Source organism: Apaloderma vittatum, unplaced genomic scaffold (assembly GCF_000703405.1).
Source record: "Apaloderma vittatum isolate BGI_N311 unplaced genomic scaffold, ASM70340v1 scaffold3895, whole genome shotgun sequence".
In the NCBI taxonomy this organism is placed as follows: Eukaryota; Metazoa; Chordata; class Aves; order Trogoniformes; family Trogonidae; genus Apaloderma; species Apaloderma vittatum.
Window position 1 is genome coordinate 6,445 of NW_009718590.1, and position 18,702 is coordinate 25,146.

At 42.4% G+C, this 18,702-nt stretch overlaps 1 protein-coding gene across 2 annotated transcripts in view; it reads left to right on the top strand.

Moving 5' to 3' along the window:
* Positions 1 to 13,562, top strand: part of ATG16L1 (autophagy related 16-like 1 (S. cerevisiae)) — a 19,451-nt gene extending 5,889 nt beyond the window's left edge. The window contains exons 6-17 of one of the 2 annotated variants that reach the window (XM_009870295.1): positions 2,227 to 2,313; positions 3,043 to 3,099; positions 4,071 to 4,173; positions 6,667 to 6,772; positions 6,894 to 6,964; positions 7,812 to 7,883; positions 9,901 to 10,021; positions 10,868 to 10,973; positions 11,508 to 11,657; positions 12,059 to 12,106; positions 12,474 to 12,575; positions 12,972 to 13,562. In XM_009870295.1, the coding sequence (XP_009868597.1) occupies positions 2,227 to 2,313; positions 3,043 to 3,099; positions 4,071 to 4,173; positions 6,667 to 6,772; positions 6,894 to 6,964; positions 7,812 to 7,883; positions 9,901 to 10,021; positions 10,868 to 10,973; positions 11,508 to 11,657; positions 12,059 to 12,106; positions 12,474 to 12,575; positions 12,972 to 13,065 (1,117 nt within the window). In that variant the 3' untranslated portion in view covers positions 13,066 to 13,562. The remainder of the gene's footprint in view (positions 1 to 2,226; positions 2,314 to 3,042; positions 3,100 to 4,070; positions 4,174 to 6,666; positions 6,773 to 6,893; positions 6,965 to 7,811; positions 7,884 to 9,900; positions 10,022 to 10,867; positions 10,974 to 11,507; positions 11,658 to 12,058; positions 12,107 to 12,473; positions 12,576 to 12,971) is intronic. The other variant, XM_009870296.1, reaches the window with a different exon arrangement.
* Positions 13,563 to 18,702: the final 5,140 nt, after the last annotated feature.

The window sequence follows — 18,702 nt, forward strand, 5'->3', positions numbered from 1 at the left end:
CTTTTCCGGGCCAGCCAGAGGTAGACAGTCTCTTTCTGCTGTTCTTTTTACTCCTGGGTGGGATTTAATCAGCTGCTTGCAGTGGGCAGTTGATGGCGTAGGTGCTTTGCACCAGGTTGATGGGGTTATTGGTGCCACTTGCGTCAGCCAAGAAAAGCTACACCTGGTACTGGAAGCCACCGAGAGAGTTGCCGGAGCGGTGTGTGGCCTGCTGCTCGGTACCTCTTGTCTCTGGTGGTGCTGTGGGATCGCCTCAGGTCTCTGTGCTGCGTGTCCTCGCACGTGGTGGGAGCCAGGCGTCTGCTCTGGAAGGGGCCCTCGCAGAAGTCTGGGGTGGGTGGGAAGGGTGTGTGTCGGGGAGCATGAGAGAGCTTGTAGCATTTGGAAGGAAAATGAAAGCTGCAATCAACAATATAACTAGTTAGCGCAGTTTGCTTTGCCTTTTTTTTAAGGAATGTTTCAGCGCTTCCATTCCCTTGGCTCGTTGAGGTGTGCCTCTCCGTGACAAATTTACTGCTCACTTTTGTGTCACGGACCAGGGGACAGTCTTCCTATCTCGTAAGGATAGTGATAGCCCTTTTGTCCGTGTTATCTGATGTAAATGCACACAGAATGTCTTGGACTGTTAGACTTTTCAATAAATAATGTTGCACTGAGAGGGGAAACCCATGTGTAAGGGCTGTGGCCACTTTCCCTGTTAAGCCTCTTCCTCTCTGTTACCCAAAGTGAGCTGTTCCTGCCTTAGAGCCGAGCTCAGAGGTAGCTGCAGCACAACTTAAATATTTTACTTCCTGTTGTGGTGGGGATGATGGTCTCAGTGTTTCATAAATAATTTGATACGAGGTACTGAGGTTAATAAGCCTGTTTAGAAAAAGGAAATAATTGCTTCTGTAGATTACTCAAACTCTATTTCACAAATGGTTTTGGTCCCTTTTTGATTTTGTGATTTTAGAGGGTTTGTGAAAATGTGCTGCTTACTGAAGGGGAAAATAGCATTCTAAGGAGTGTACTTTGGTGTTTGTATTCACTTTAAAAATATTTTAACATGGAAACTTCTTTTGCTACATGCAATTTTAATAGCTCAAACTTGAGATTTTAAAAAAGAAGTATCAGCAGGATTTAATAGTGTTTTACTGAAAGATCAGCCTGATACTTGCCATCAGCGCATGTATTTTCCGTAGCCTTTTCATATACACTGTCCTCCAAAATCATAGAACTTAAAGTGCAGCTGTATTCTGAATTGAGAGATTAAAAATGGTCCCATTTTGTTCCATTCTTTTGCAGCTGAGTGTTATGTTGGTTTATTCCTACTTAAATGCTGAATTAAAGCTTCCTCTTCAGTCAAATGTCAGCAGGTTGACAGAGTTTAAAAATAGTTTGTCCGGCAAAATGAGCAGTGGGGGAAAAATCATCATTGAAGGAAAAAATACTAGACTTCCATGATGACTAATAGGGAAAAAACATTGTAGCATGAGCTGAGTAGTTTAGCTGGGTGAATTTATCGTGTGTGTATTGGAACCTGACACTTCTTTTTAGTTGTACACCAACACTTTAATGAAGTGAAGCAGAACATCCCTCGTACTTAATGGAGCAGAACTCGAAGTACAACCATATGGAAAGTAACAGGATGACTTTGACGCAGATGAAGGAAAATTCAGACTCTTGTGCTTTGTTTAATACTTCCTTGTTCTGAAACAGCAAAAAAGATGCTGTGAAAGTAGGATATCACCTGTATTTGGGTTTGCAACAGCTCATGTTTTTGCTGTTATGTAACATAATTCACTCTGTAGCAAAGTCTTGCTCAGATGTGATGGATCATTTTAATGCCGTATGTAGTGTTGCAAGATGAAACGTGCCTGTAGTGCAGAGTATCTGGAAAGCCTGCCTGTCAACATAAGTACAGAGGGGGTGAGGAAACTGAACCCTGCTGTCAGTGATGAGTGTGACTGACAGCTGGAAAGAAAAGCCTGAGGTTTAGGTGCTGTGTGTAGTTGTTTTCAGACATTGTACGCTTCGGACATTTCTGGCAGTGACAACTAGATCAGCGTTTGTGTTGTCTGGATCTACCTACGCGTTACTGCAGCAAATCCAACCTAGGGCTGCGTTGGGTGACAACGCAACAGACCCTTGAACAGTGTTGTCCATTGAGTTCATGTGGCTCAGCAGGTGGTTTCCATAGGAAGCTCTGGCTGATTGAAAATTAGGCGTTTTCTCTCATTTCAGCAGGGATGATGATATCGAAGTGCTTGCAGATGAAACCTCTGACACAGCTGAGGAAACATCTCCAGTGCGGAATGTCAGCCGAACGTCCAGGTTTGTAGACGAAGAGGTTTTTGTCACTGAGGAAGAACAAGGGGTGTAGGAGAGTTGGGACGATGTTGGGAATGTTTTTACTTGCCTTTAGCTACAACACAGTTCAGTACTTCCACCAGAGCAGCGTGCAGCTTATGTGCTGCGTTCTGTTACCCTGCTTCAGATGTGCTGTTTTTCCTTTGCTGTTTTAACTAAATTACAGTAATGTCTGAAAAATTCATTTAATCTTAAAAGCAAAGGTTTAAAAACAAAATAGACAATAACATGGGTATTAGAGTGCCTGTTGGATTATGCCTGTTGCTATACTGTGACTTTGCAGATAGCCAGGGTTTTGGGTTTAGCTGAAGTGCTGAAAGTCACCTTCACCTAGATTAAAAGCATCTTTTTCTGTCTCTAAAAAAGCGGTGAGTGGAAAGTAAGAGGTAGTTACATGAGAGCACGGATTAGTTTGGCTGAAACTCCAGAGTTAACAGACTGTTACATCTAAACCCACTAATTCAGAGGTTTGAGGTTGAGGGAAGTTGAAGAAACCTCACTTATAAATTATGTTCTGAGTTGTAGCTACTGGTGACTTTGGAACTGATGCCTGCCTTTGGTGTTTTCTGTCTTCGGACTGGGTCTGCAGGGGAGGGAGTCTTTCCAGAGAGTTGTTACTATGAAATGTGTTTGTGTTGATCTTTATGTGGAGAAGCTATTCACCAGGTTTAAACCTGTCCTCCCCTCCTTCAGTAAGCGACTCTCCCAACCAGCTGGAGGCCTTCTGGACTCTATCACTAATATCTTTGGGTAGGTTAGAACACTTTCACCTCTTTGTTTTGTATATTGGTTTCAATGTGCACCAGAGTCTTGGTGATGCAGGGCATACAAACAGATAATTTCAGCCTTTCTTCTAGCTTCTGCCTTTCTTTTTTTTTTTCTTTTTTTGTTCTCCTCAACTTCCTGTTTCTTCCATCTTGCCGTGTGCTGACCTCTGACCTTTCCCTCCAGTCTGTCTGAGTCTCCCCTTTTGGGACATCAATCTTCTGATGCTGCCAGGTGAAAATATTCTCCGCTCTTCGTCCGGCATGTGAATGTATTCCATTGAAGTAATGTGGAAGCTGCATTACCCTGATAAGATTTCAGATGTTGATAACACTGCATAGAAACTGTCTACAATTAGGGGGGCAATGAGCCCCTCTTGATGGAGAGAACACATGGGGTTTGCTCTTACTTTCCACTGCACTTTGCTCCTTTAATAGAGTTATTTAAGAATAAGTCATTGGGTTCTGTCCTTAGTATCCAAAGTGGAGCCAGTCCTTCTGAATTAAGCTGTGCAGTAGGTGGATGGTCTCTGCTTAAGTGGTGCAGTCCGAGCTTTTGAGCTGAGCGTTTTGCTGCCTGGGATTTTGCTGCAGTGGTGTTGAGTCTCCCTAGACCTAATGATGGAGTCTCCGTCTCTCCAGGCGAACCCAGCTTCAGTCATTCCCATGTTTTCCTTTCCTGTTAAAGAAAAAAAAAGTAGACAGCTCAAAAATAAGGTCAGTAATCAATTTGGGTAACTTATCTGGCTTACTATGAAATATCTGAAATCAGAAGTGGATGTAGGGTTGTATAACAAATGTAATTTTTGAAAGATAGGATAAAAGAAAGTTTAAAAACTCCTTCCCCCATTTTTAATTGCTGTACAGTGTAGTTGAGTGACAGGTACAGACCTGGATGAATTCAAGAAATGGTGTTGACTTTTTGTTCTGAAATGTTTCTACTTTGTTTCATCTCAGGAGGCGTTCTTTGTCCTCGTTCCCTGCTCCCCAGGATAATGTAGAGCCACATCCAGGTGCCAGTAAAGAAGTGAGAGTGCCCACTACTGCCATATGTGTCTTTGTAAGTGAAGAAGAAATTCTTGTTTTTACAGTTCCTTTTACTGTGTTTGGAGAAAGTGAGTCCTAATCCTGAAACTTTGTATAAGCACTGAAGAACAGGAAGGAATTCTTGATTTGGTAGCATAGTTCATTCCTTTTAATTCTTAATCCAAATGCTTCTTGGAGCCATGTACTTGATGTCTGTCTTGCTGAGGTCGATGATGACAAGTAAAAGGTCTGAGGGCACAGGGGAGTTACACTCCATTACCCTTTCGGCTCCCAGCAGTCCCTGTTCTGTCATGCCATAGTAGAGCTGTGATGGAGGAAGAGATTGCTGACAGTTCGGGATTAATTCGGTTCCAGTTCTCCACAGTGAAGGGAGTTGTGGCACTGAATGTCATCCAACAGATCTGGTTCAGAGGAGCTCGTGGTGTTGGGGTGTCTTTGTTTGCTGTGTGTGATCTAAAGTTTTCAAGCTGAGACCTCCTTTATGTGTTGTTTTGGCCTCACAAGGCCAAATGTGAATTTCTGTCAAGGATGTTGCTTTCCGAATGAAAGATAACTGTGATGGGTTGTCTTGTGATGCAACTCCTTGTTTTAACATTCCTCTTGAGTTTTGTTCATCTTTCTCAGGCATTCCAGTTCTGGATTTGGATATTGCATGGACATGAAATGACTTAGAATTTTAATCCGTAGTAACAGAGTGGCTCACTGCAGCATGGAGGCTTGTGTGCCTAGCCTGCCTTGTTACCATCTTCTCTAGTGGCAGTCATGGAGTGGCTCATGCTACCTTAAGTGAGAATAAGGTCATAACTTATGCGGCAGCCTGAAGCTGGCTTGAACCAGGAACATCAGAGGAGGCTTTGATATGTGTTGCAGCCTCTCCACTCCTGGCCATCTACAGCAAGGACAGTTGATCAACAGGTGTAAATCCTGGCTAATTTTATCATGAGAGGTGTTACAAAGCTATCTCTGTGAGGTTTTCAGGAACCATGTGAGAGGTTATGTTGGTTTCACCTTTCTCTCGATCATCTGAACTTCCAAGAGCAGTGCAGCCTCTCTTCTCCATATGATGGAGCAAACCCTAGTAGACTGTGCTGCCCCTTGTCTTAGCCGTGTGAGGCATGCCGCCCTGTTCCAGTTCCTCATCTTGCAACGGGAGCCAGAACAGCTGCAGCAGTCACCCTGTCAGAACGGCTGTATGGAGGTGATGCGTGATTAGCACGGCCAAGTCCCAGGTCATTTCATGGGAATCTGTAGGTTACTTGTGGAGATGATCTCTTATGTTTCAGCAACTGTATTTGGAGCCCAGGTGGAGTGTGAGGACATGTCTAGGTCCAGGAGAGCATTCCAGGAATGAGTGCAAGCACTCTGTGCTAGAAATTTGGCAGAGGCAAGGGAGGAAACTCAGCTCACTTCTGAAGAGATGAGGAGAACAGGCTTGGGAAGGCAAGGGCAGTCACTTCAGACATCATTCTTGAGCCTAGTTTCTAGGCAAGACCTTCGACCGGTTCTGTTCTGAATGGCTCTTCTGCCCTTGTAGAGAGATCAGATTTGAAGTATGATGACCCCTAAATATGAGCTGGCAGACCAAATTCAAGCAACAAGTTCCAGAAAAATACAAGTTTCCAGAAAAACTGATTTTGAAAGAGCAGTTACTGAAAATACTTAAAAAGAAATGCAGCAAATGAATTAAGAATGTGTGGTACTAATACTGTGTGGGGAAGTAGTATAAAGCCGTGAAATTAACGGGGGAAAAAAAAGGAAGGAATCTTAAAATTCTCGTAGGTTTTAAAAGGTTAAGAATCACTATTAACTGGCCAACTCAAGCTTCAAAACATTAAGCTGGGAGAAAGCAGGGGTGCAGAGGAGTCACTGCACCTCCAAATAGGAACCACAGTTCAAGCCCAAGGTCTGTGGGAAAATGTGCTCTCAGGGCTGCTGCTGGTGCTATTTAATCACTGACATAAAGTGGTAGTATCACCGGTAGACTAACTGAATGCAGTTAACCTGTTATGCTGTTTTCTAGCAGGCTTTCCTAACTCAAGCCTGACTTGAGTGTTCTGTGGTTGCATGAACTGAGTGGATCATGTTCCATGGCTGGCTCTAGATGGAGAAATGAAAAGTTAGTTTCCTTCTACAGCATATCACCTGTTAACTGTCTTCTGTCTTTTTTTTTTTCTGGTGTAACTTAAAAGCCTTATCTTATAAAGCCTAAACTTACGAATCATAATAAGGCTTCTCGCAGTTTATTATCACCGTTGGCTCCTTGCTAGTGTTTTTCTTTATGTGCTTTTAGTTTTTTCTTTAGATAAGGGCTCAACCTTTTTGCTCTGTTTTGTACTCCATCAACCACAGTAGAGTTTCGGTCTGTGGCTCTGTTTCCTATATACTGTTGAAAGATCTGCAGCTGTGGTTCTGTATAACCTGTAGGTTCTATAGCTTTCTGATCCGGGGGGTTTCAGCCTGTGCTAATTCCACGTTGGGTGGCTCTTCTGTTCCTCCCGCTCCTCAGGACGCACATGATGGGGAGGTGAATGCTGTGCAGTTCAGCCCTGGCTCCCGGTTACTCGCAACAGGAGGCATGGACCGGAGGGTTAAGCTTTGGGAAGTCTTGGGAGGTAAATAATCTTTTTGCTTTGGACTGTGGTGGGATGCTGAACAAACTCATATTAGAGTTCACTTTGTGTCAGCTTCTCTTTTCTAATCCATTGCTTAAGTTCTGTTCATCTTTCCCTGCAGATAGGTGTGAGCCCAAAGGTTCCCTCTCCGGTAGTAATGCTGGGATTACAAGCATAGAATTTGATAGTGCCGTGAGTATCTGTGCAATATCCACTGCTTGTAATTGGGAATTAATTACCCAAATTATTTTTATTCTGAGTTACCTAAGAAATGAGTTAAAATGCCTATGAGAGTAACTGCAAGTAGTTAAAAATTGTACAGATGATCTATTTGATGTGTTGTGGTCTGTAATCCTTGCTTTACAACTCAGAAGATGATATGCAGCTCAGACATTGGCTGTTCCGGGCTGTTGTGATAAAACTGCAATAAAATATACTAGGCTTTCTCTAAAGTAAGAAATCAGTCTTCAGCTTCCTGCTAAAGCTGACATAACAGCACAAAAGAAGCAGATAAACTGCACGTTTATTTCTGTGAAGCTTATTTCCATAAGTGCTCTGCTGAGGCGTGTGATGAATAGTAGAAGGTCTGATTATCTTAAGACTTGCACTTCCATGGCCTTTTCTCCCAGCAGTTTCTCAGCTGTCACAGCACAGTGGGCTTTTTCCCTCTCAAAAATCAAAAGAGAAAAAATATTACTATAGATGAAGGTAAACTAGAACCTGTTTCCTCGCTAGAGCAGAAGGAAAAGGAGAATGTCCTTTCTGGTTTGATTATTGTTACTTGCTTTTATCTGTAGTCATGGTTGTACAAATCACTGTCATGTTTTGATGATGAAGAGACAGCCATAGCCTGCTGGAAAATTGTTACAGTAGCTTTCCTTTGCTGGTATATGCTACTGTGTTTATGTGGGTTTATTTGTTGTTTTTCCCCTTGGAAATATGGCACTAATGTGGCTTTAATGATTTATTGGAAGTATTTCTGACTTTAATTTGCATATTGGCTTGCAGAAGCAGTTTTCAATTAATCTTGTGTTCACAGGGTTCTTACCTCTTAGCAGCTTCAAATGACTTTGCCAGCAGAATCTGGACGGTTGATGACAATCGATTACGGGTGAGTCTCTTGAAGGAAAGGCACTGCTCAAGCTGGTTCTTTCTTATATTTCCAGTTTCATCAAATGCGGATGTGGCAGTTTTGGAAGTTGGGCATTTACAGACACTTTTCATTAACAGGTTCTTTTATTTTGCTTAATGGTCTTCAAAGCAAGACCTAAAATACGATATTGGTCTCTGCACAGCCTTGCAGGAAACTCCAATTACTTCATATTTTCCCAGTACAGGCCTCCCCCTCACGAGCAAAACCTTATGGTGGGAACCCAATACACTTTTGTGTTCTGCTCTGTGGAAATTTAAATTACGTTTAAGGTTTATGGAGAGTGAGTTAAATGTTTTAGCCCCAGTCCAAGGAGAGGACTGCTGATGAAGGGTTTGCAGAAGGCAAAGAGGGATTCTTGCTTTTAAGTCAGGAGCATCCTTCTTGAAGGGGAGTCCTTTGCCTAGCTGTTAAAGGCAGCAGGCCTACAAGTCTTTGACTTTATTCTCAATGGCTTTTGAAAACTTCCTCTTCTCCCAGTTTCTTTGCACTCATGTTCTCCAACACATAGCTCTAGTTTAAAGAAGGATTTACCTTTGACTCCCCAAAAAATTTTCTTTTCAGTGTTCTAAGAGGTTTTCTGTAATTGTCATTCCTATGTACACTTTTCCTCAACTTTTTATTTTAGGAAGATGCTACTGTGATGTTCTGAATCTACTGACATTTCACGTGTCAGTTATAACCTACAGTTGCGTTGTAGTTCCCTGGGTAGTTCTCATTTAAGAAAGTGAAGAATATCAATTCTTCTGCAGCTTCTCTTTGGCTGCCAAACCTACTATTGGATGTGAATTCTAATGAATGAAAGTTTAGCAAACTGTAGATTGTTTGCTACAAAAAGTGAGTTGTCCCCTGTAACGTCCACCTGGCTTCACATTGTCTTCCTGTAATCTCTTGGTCTTTTGTGACTACTAGCTTTGGGCAAGGACATTCACTGTCTGCTTGAGATCAAGTAGTGCAGTTTTTGTTTTGAATGTGTGGTATGGATTTGTCAGGGCTCAAATCATGGTAAATTTTGCCACAAACTTCCAAATAAATAATAATAATAGTTATCTGTATGTAATGACTGTGCAGCAGGAGCAGAAAAGAGATGCAGAGTGAAAGTTTAGATCCTCTTTTCTCAAGTTTTTGTCTTCTCTTAGGATCAAGTGGTCTTTATGGGATAATTTGGTCTTTCCGAGTTTGTACTGTGTATCAGGTTTGGTTTTTTCCAAATTTTGGTACCGTTCCTTTCCATTTTTAGTAGCTTTTCTTTTGTATTTCCCAAGCCCAGATTGCTTTGTGCGATTTGAGTCATCTGAGTATTTATAACTATATACCAAAGATTTCTCTGGTTTTTCACAATTCTTCATTCATTCATTCATTATCTGTTTTGTGATTTAGTTTGCAAATATTCAGCAATTTGAAGTGAATGTGGTTCATGTTCTTCTTAGCCCCACAGAGCCTCCTCCTGCAGTTACTGAAACTGCTGCAGGAGTTTTTTTGAAATTCCTGGTTGTCTGAGCTTTCAGGCTCGAAGATGTAGCAACAGCTGCGATCAGATACATGGTTGTGTCCTTGAGAGAGACTTATTATAAAACCCTGAAGGCACAATTTCCATTTTCAGCAGGCTTTAACCCCTTTTCCTTGTCACTTCTGCAAGGCTGTGTTGCAGTTGCCATCTGTCCATGAACTGTGGGTGTGTGGAGTGTTGAGGAAGAGAGCTCACAGGTTTCCTAAGTAGACGAAGAAACTGCAAAGGTGACCTGTGTCTCCCAGCTTCAGGCTGAGCTCTGTGGTACTTAACACTCCTTTTCAATGGTAATATCTGTTTAACTAAGTAGATTTTTTTCATTTTTGTTAGTTCTCCAGGCAATGCACTAGGCATACAAAATATGATTAAAGATTGTCTTTGAGTTGTTAAGTAGCAGAACTAGTAAGCTATGAGGAAAGGGAGCAAGTGGAGCTGCGCAATTTCACCATGTAAATCTCTCGTCCTCAGCACACCCTGACAGGTCACAGCGGTAAAGTTCTGTCGGCCAAGTTCTTGCTGGACAATGCACGCATTGTTTCGGGAAGTCACGACCGGACCCTCAAGCTCTGGGACCTCCGCAGCAAAGTTTGTAAGGAAACCCTCATTTGTGTCTTTCATCCGTGTTCTGCGCTTCTAATGTATGTAAATGGCAGTCTGACGCCTGCCAGGTTATTTCGTCTTTTTGCCCGTTTAATAAAGCAAAAGCTAGCAACTGTGCCATCTTCTGTTGTTAGTCAAGTAATTGGATTCTTCCTGCCTGTTACCTGAAATAAGAACGAGAAATCATGTGTATGCAGGAAGCACTGCTAATGCTATTACATGCACAGCAGCTGTGTTCTCTGAGTGTCCATTGTTTACCAATCTGGAAGTGGGTATTTTAGTCTTTTGCTAAACTCTTGGAGCCAGGTCAAAGTTTTTAACCCTGATGTGGATGAAAACGTCTCTTGGAAATCAAAAAAAAATTCAGCTTCTCAAATGAAGGAAATGCTAGGACTCCGGTTTTCTTTGTGAGAAACGCCTTATTTCTGTGGCTTTTCTCGTGTTGATAGCTTTTAAACCTGCTTGCACTGAGAGAGAAGTTGCTATCAAGGCTGCCTTGATACCTGGACCACAAACATAGGTCAAGGAGACAGTTTCATGTGTTTTAACAGCAGCAAATTATAGGTGATTAAATACAAAGAGGAAATAAAGCAGCTGTCATGGGAGCATTTAAAGGGATATTAGCCACAGCAAAGGAGATTGGGAAGGGCAGAGAGGTTGATGAAGACTTAAGTCAGGATTATTGTAAGAGAGTTTCTCTGCCCTGTGGCACTCCTCGGACACTGCTCCGCGTGGCCACTGGGTGTGTGTGGTGTAGTGATTATTTTCTGTGTTTGTTTTCATCAGTTTGTACAGTATAAATTTCAGTGTGTCACCATTGGTTTATCCTTTTTAGGTATAAAAACAGTGTTTGCAGGATCTAGCTGCAATGACATCGTATGTACTGAGCAGTGTGTAATGAGTGGACATTTTGATAAGAAAATCCGTTTCTGGGATATCAGGTAAAACTATTGTAAGAGAGCTTATAGTGTAGGAATAGGTACGGGATTGCTGTCTGAGTACAGGCTGAACTAGGGAACTCTTTCCTGAGCTTGGAAGCTAGTGAGACTGTTACAAGAGTTGCAGAAGGCCACTGAAAAGAGACTGCTTTTATACTGTTCTGTGGTTTGGGATTTTCCTGCGGGAGTGCCATTTCTATTCTGAAAAAGCAGTCTGCTTGCCTGTAAATATTTTGCATTGGTCAGGACTGGCCAGATGTTACTTAGTTTTCCAGAGGGTGAATTGTGAGGAAAATAGCATTTAACTATGGGCTGAAAATGTTACCCACAAAGTGAGATTTAACTTGGGAAAGAACCAAAATGTGAGAACAAACCAGTAGTGTTTTTATTTTTCTCCTTTTCTTCCACATTGGGACAAGTCAAAGTTTTGATGCAGTGGTTTGGATTCTGGACTCTGGCTTATTCTTTCTTTTTTTTTTTCCCCCCTCTCTTTTTTTTTTTTTCTTTTTCCCCCTGTTTGCATATTTCTGACTTTAGGACTGAAAGCATAGTAAAAGAAATGGAGCTCCTTGGAAGAATCACGGCTCTGGACCTTAACTCAGAGCGAACAGAGCTTTTGACTTGTTCCCGTGATGATCTACTAAAGATCATTGATCTGCGGGTTGGTGCTGTCAGGCAGACATTTAGGTGAGTGTGTTCTCCGTGAGAACATGAGGAATTTCAGAACTTTGGATTGCAGATTGCCCTCAGTGCTGGAGTGTTTTTCAGTGTCTCCATGGAGACAGCATTTCCTAACTTCTTTCTTCATGAGTAGCAAAGGTCTTTAGAGTCTAGCAAAGATCTGCTCTGGTGGATCTCTTCATTTATGTCTTTGAAGAAGATAGCATGGCTTAGAAGTCCTTGGCCTAGAGGAAAGAATTTATTCAGGTGTAATTGAGACACAGGTCTGCAAGAAATGTGAATTGTGATAAAGGGATGCTAGTGCTTATTCTGAACCATGTTGAAATCCTTGTTGTTCACTTTAGTGAGAACCTGTAAGTCCGTTGTCTTATTAATGAACTCACAATTATCTGATTTTAACTTTTTAGTGCCCAGGGATTCAAATGTGGCTCTGACTGGACAAGAGTTGTGTTCAGGTAAGGTCAGATACAAGCGAGATATCTGATAAATCTTCCCCAAGCAAAAGTGAGGGATTCCTGGTCCTTGGCTTCATTGTCCCCATTTACAGCTAGAAAAATTGGGGCAGAGTTTGTGATTTGCCACAAGTTACCTCTTGGTCAAAACAGAATATGTCTGTAGATGTTGATCCAGTGTCTTGGGAACTTTCCAATTTCCAAGTGCTTCCACCTCCTAGTGTTAGCAGCTGGTGGCACATAATTCTTAAAAGGTGATTGAATACCAAGTTGCTTGCATAGGAGGTCAAAGGTGGAATGATGATGTATGCCGGTAAGTTGCTGACTTGGAAATCCTTCTCTGCTTTCTGCACCTTCTCTGATCTCATAGCCCTGACGGCAACTATGTGGCTGCTGGTTCAGCTGACGGGGCCCTCTACATTTGGAATGTGCTCACTGGGAAGTTGGAAAGGACGCTTGCAAAGCATCACAGGTGAGGGGACGCTGGCCATGTAATCCAAAGCAGGGATCTGGGTTTGTGAGTCCTGCTGAGCTGTAAAACAACTGTAGTCATACAGTTCTGCTACTTAAGTCGGTGTGCAAGACTTTTTAATATGTAGATTCTTTGTGGATTCTTGACAGTGTTCTCTGAATTAAGGTTAGGTTTGGTATTGTTCAACTTGTTAAATGGAGATATGATTCTAATAAAGTACATTGAATGTATTCTGAAGAAACTTTATCTCTCTTAGGCTTATTAAAAACTTGAGTCTCTTGAGAGCTCAAAAGTGCTTTCTCTTTGATAATCGAGTACTGTAATATTTCATTCCAGTGTTAAGTGCTGTTGTGGAATTAGGTTTTTTTATAAATTTATACCTGGCTTCCATTTCAGCTCTTCTATCAATGCAGTTGCGTGGTCACCAGCGGGTGCCCATGTGGTCAGTGTGGACAAAGGCAACAAGGCTGTCCTGTGGTCGGAATTCTAACTCGGCAGCGGCTGAAAGGCAGAGCATCCAGCGTCTCTGTGTGTGGTGGTGCTGGTCCGTGGCTGAACAGAATGGAGCCCCGAGCCCAGATCCATCCTCGGTCAGGATGTTAACAGGCACACGGGCTTCACTTTCCGGAGGAAAGTTTAAAGCAGCAGAGAAGGAGCCTGAGTCAGAGACTTCTCATGGCCGTAACTGCACTGTGGCACTCGGACTCAGCAAGGGATTGGCTGTTCTGAATGGAGAATGCTACTTAGTCATGCCTTTACATGCAGTGTCGATGCACCAAGTGGAGCTGAAGATACTAGTGGGATTCCTCACCAGACAGCTGTGCCAAATACCCTGTCACACAATGTATCTACAGCACTTCTGGGGTGGAAATGTTGGAAAGAAGTTACTGTGTATGCTGACTTAATACATGTCCTGTCTCCTGTGTTCTGCTCTTGTGGCCTACTTCAGGTGTGGGGTGAGAAGGTCCTGAAGCATGGACAGGTCCTAGGCGGTTTGAAGTGTTGGAACAGCTTCTGAAGGGAGTCTCCTGTGGCTCTGGCAGCTCTGCCTTTGAGTTACCGTCTCGGTTCAGATCTGATCTGATCCTGACGCAGCACTGATCTCCAGCACTGTTGAGTGAACTCCTTCTGTTTGGTTTTTACCTGTTCATAAGGCACTCGTCCATTCTTCAGGACTTCTGCACCCTTTTGTTAAAATGCCCTTCAGCAGCGTGGGTATTGCAAAATGGGAGATTTTAAATCTTTTTATTCCATAGGCAGTTTGGTTACTGGGTGTGAGGAGAGAGAAGTTCAACTTCTGTTGTGCTGCTGTGATAAGAAATGTAGTCATACTGTGACACCAGTGCCAGAATATAGATGTTTGGTCCCTTCTTCTGTTCATCCGTCCTGTCCTGGCGGCTGTCAACAGAACACAGGGGAGCAGTGGGGTTAAATCTCAAATCCATTGTTTTGGTGCTGGCAATTCCAGGCCACTTGCCCCCTTCTTGAGCACACGTGCAATATTCCTGTTGGCGCTGGAGCCCTCTGTGCTACAGAGCAGGGTCTTGGCTCTGTCCCTCTTCAAGCATCCAAAACCGTGGTGTGGCTGGGCGTGAGCCACCTGGCATGACTTCATCCAGCCAAACCTTTCCACGTCGTCCGGTCCTCAAGACAAGCCACCAGCGTTTTATTGCCTTTTTATTTGCACTTTATTTTCTTCTTTCCTGGTAGTGTTTTACTAAGGAGGTGTGTTCTTTGGAGGGGCTGCATTAGGGGGCAAGCTGCTGTTACAGGCATCTCTCTCCCGTAGCCTTTTCTTCAGACACTTTCTGCAGAGGGGAGTTAGAGTATATGGGGCAAAGTTTTTATTTATTCAGCTGCCCATAAGAACTTGATTGTAAATAAACCTGTGTTCTGCTTTTAAAACCTCACAGTGCTCCAATTCATTTATTTCTGTGTCTGTGTGTGAGATTGTTATGAGTGAGCAGAGAGGGGGGACCTGAAGCGTGTTTTTCCGTGCTGTGTTTTCCTGATGAATTGTGGATTTGGGTTCAGCCGCATTGTGGGATTTGGTGCAGAGCGGGAAGGAGGATAATGCTCTTAGCCTGAAGCTGGACGTCCCGCAGATACAACCTGGTCTTGCCCCATTTAAGGAATACTGCCTTGACACTGAAGGAAGTCTTACCAAGTCGAACAAGTGCCTCTGCCCTTGAAAGGCCGATGTATGCTTGGCAGTTTGAGATAAATTACTGAACTGCGGAAAAGTATTGATATGTCAGACACTGTTGAAAATAGAAAACTTTTCTGCAGTGATACTTTGACTGCCACCTTGTTAAGTTTTTAAGCTAGTAATAGGAGTTGCACAGTTGTTCAACAAGGGGGTTTGTGTTTTTAATGTTCTGGTTCCTAATTCAAAGTGATGAAGCCTTCAGCTGTTCTGCGTAAATGTTTCATGCGTAACTCAGAGCCATCACTGATCAACCACCTGTTTTCATAAGTGAAGAAGCCTCCTGTCCAGCTCTTGAATGTCAGAGCTGTAGCAGAAGTGAAGAGATTCATGTTGGCCTGCTGAAGCATTTCTAAAAGCGAGATTGTTTTTCTTCTGCCTGTTGTCGTAGCAGAAGGTCCTTGAAAAGGCACCTACGGAGAGTCCAGGTGACCTTGGTTACTGTGGAAAAGCAGATCACCAAATGACAAGTCGGCATGATGAAAGATTATTGGGAGATTAATGTAATAAAAACTGCAGGCTTTGCTGAGGAGGATCAGAACGGGTTTAGGATGTTTGTAATTTAGGCTGCTGTGCCTGTGTTTTTCTACAGCATGGACACAGATCGTACATAAAGGGCTTTGTTTTGCCTCTTGATGCTGTTATGAAGTAGGTTAATAATATACAAGGGTAATGGCTAGCTCACTAAGACCTTAAGCGTTTTAGATTAAAATTCCTTAGGACCAAGGTATGTAGGAAATTCTACTGACCAATTTTAGCTTTTTTGCTATAGTTTATTTACTTCTGTTACTCCCTTCACTGCTTCAACCTGCAGAGGGAAGAAGAGAAAATGAAGGTACCTGCCATACAGAGGAGGCTGTTTTGAGGGCTGAGCATCTTTCTCTAGACGTACGGCTGCATCAGGAATCGTGTGTTACAGAGAAGCTGCTTCCAAGCTCCCCTGAAGATGTTTGCAGTGATGTAGGTACTCCCAGGTCCTCAGAGGAGTAGCAGGTATGACAGGAAGGCTCATTCCTCTCCTGAAGGACTAATCAGCATGCAGTGGTAGCCGCACAAACTTAACAAAACCAGCTTTCTTCGTTTTGCTTTTGCACTGTGTGACTGAATAGAACTTGTTGATTTTGTGGTTAATTTCCGGGGTGTCTTCCCTGTTTCCTCCAACGAGGATCTGGCTTCCCTTCAGCAACACAGGCACATGTGAATTGCCCTGCTTTAGGGCTGGCTGGTTTGTGTTTGCTGGAGTTGATTAAAGAGAGTAGCAATTAACCTCTCCAAATAATCCACCTCCAGTTAATAAAATGTTGGTGGAATTTGGAAAATGCTGAAAGAGCTGAGAAACACTGGTTCTGTGTTAGGTTTTTTTTGGAATAATTAGAGTCCCTGGGCCACTATATCCATGTAAGTGATTATTTGCAAAAAGCAAACTAGATTTGTGCCTACAAGACTGCCTGAGATGGAGAGTGCTGTTTGGACTGGCAAGTGGAGAGGATATCATATGATCTTCGTAATCAAACTAACAGATGCAGCCCAGAGGAAAGCTACAGCTGTTTGCGAGCCAAAAATTATGCATATTGTCGTTCGTAATATCAGGACCAAAATCATGGACGGGAAAAAAGCTATTGTTGGGGCATTCAGGAACAGAAAAGCTAAATCGACTGAAATCTCTGTTTGTGTGTCTTACATTTTGGGTGTTGTGCCTGATTCTGTAAGTAAATGAAGGAGGGGAGATGCAATAGCTAGCAATGTACTGTTTTGTATCAGCATGCCGATGGGACGTTCGTGGAGCAGTAATGGATTAACTGCTAGTGATTGTGAGAATAACGCTTTGTGCTCAATGTTTAGTAGTCCTTCCTAATGGCATCTATTTATAGGGACTTGTTTTGGTGTTTCATAAACTCCTTGTTTCATAAATGGCTCTTGTTTGTTCAGCTTAACAGGATGGATGGCTTGCAACCCGAGGAAAGAGAAGATAGAGGAAGAGCTTTAGAATAAAGCTGCTTTCAGTAACCATCCTGTTCTATATAAGTCTGTAGTCCTTACAAAGCGTGAGACTATGACATTGTAGACCTCTTCATTGACCATCTCAGCTTCCTTAGGTAATGCTTTATGTTGCTGACTTAACCGCTTTGCAGTTAAATCGTAGCCCAGGTACAATATTTGCTCTTGAAGGGGGATTAATTCCTGAAATCCTGGATGGACGCAACTAGAGACGTACTTCCAAATCTCCTACAAATTGTCTTGTTTGCGAAGAGGTTAGCGATTCCCTCTGGTAGATGCGAAGAAATGTAGGACACGGCTGTGTGGAAAACTCATCTTTTTTCAGTAGGTGGGGAGTTGACGTCTTTGTCCTGTGGCAGCTCCTGTGACATTTGGAACACAGCAAGGTATTTAATGTTATTTGCTGGTTTTTTTTTAATTGGGTCTACATCATGAGTTAAGGTGTCTGTTCAACAACAAAGACTGTTCTGGACTTGGAAAACCTAGCTATACTTGAATAGAGATTCTTAAATGCGTGAAGTCTCTAATATGTACCAGCCTTCTAAGAAGTATTTCCTTTTTCTACGCTTTGTGTGCAAATAGGCCCTAGAAACTGTTTCTACTCTTGAAACAGTTCTAAAATGGGGAAATAAGCAGAAATATAGAATGGAAGTCAACAGCAAGGACCAGATGTCTAACGCAGTGCACTCATTCACACAGGTCCAACAGGGAGAAGTGTAAAACCAGGACACGTATAGCATCATCCCTTCCTGATGCTGCTCCTCAGCTTCAGAGTCTTACTGGGTTAAGGTTGCACTTGGATCATCCTGTTCAACATCTGCCAAAAGCCTTTTCCCTATGAATGTGTCTAATCCTGTGAATGAATTAATACTTGTGATTTCCAGAGCCTTCTGCGCCAACATGCTGTACTCTCGAATCTTGTGTTATGTTGGGAAATGCTTCACTTTATTTTTAATTTGCTGTCTGATCACTTAACTGGATGCTACTTTTTATGACTTTCAACAAAACAGGAAAACTAATCTCTCTCCGCTTTGTACCACTCAAGTTGTCTGGACATCTCTTGTGGTTTGCTTTTTTGGCTTTTTCTCCTTTAGAATCTTTTTCCTTGGGTACAATCTATTCCCTCCCCCTTGTTATACTTGTTACCTTTCAGGGCAGGTAGCTGGACTGTTACATTCTTAAGGTCCGTTCTGTTTTAAGTTCAATGATGCCCTGCAAGTAACAGGTTGTGTTTGATTCTGATTTAAGAAGATACAGTAGGACAGACGAGTTCTTATTCTGGGTTTGGTCTGACTCCTTACCGATATGTACCACCTTGGGCTGAATATACCATATCCAAGATGTGGATATGTAAGGGGCTCTGAAATGGTCTAAATGACATTCTCTGCTTGCTTTATTTATATCCTAATAACTACTCTGCTTATGTCAAGACATTCTTCCTGAGTGATACCAAGTATAACTGTGCCTGTTCCTGTAACTTCCGCCCAAACAATCCAAACCCTGAAAGCGGCCAAAAATCTATATGTATATGTACTTTCTACAAAGGCCACCCTATCCTTTCTCCTCTAGATATTTCTGTTAGTCTACTTGTTTGGTTTGTTTTTTTTTTTTTAATATGAACTAAAAATAGTTCTTGGTCTTTTGTAATGTTTCTGAAGAACTGTTTTTAAATAGATGTCTTTATGTTTAATTTGGGGGTGGTTTTGATGTTTTTAATGAGGAAGTGCTAAAATGAAAAGAAACCCACCTTCTGTGCTGTGCCCGAGTATCTTTTCTGTAAACTGTACATGGGAGTAGAGTGCTTTGCCCAGTAAGTATAATTCCGCTTTTGTCTCATCCACCTATTTTTTTTCCTGACATCTTTTCCAGGACCTTTTGAGGTAGAAAAGCTTTTATTCATCTGCAGTCCCATACCCATCTTTG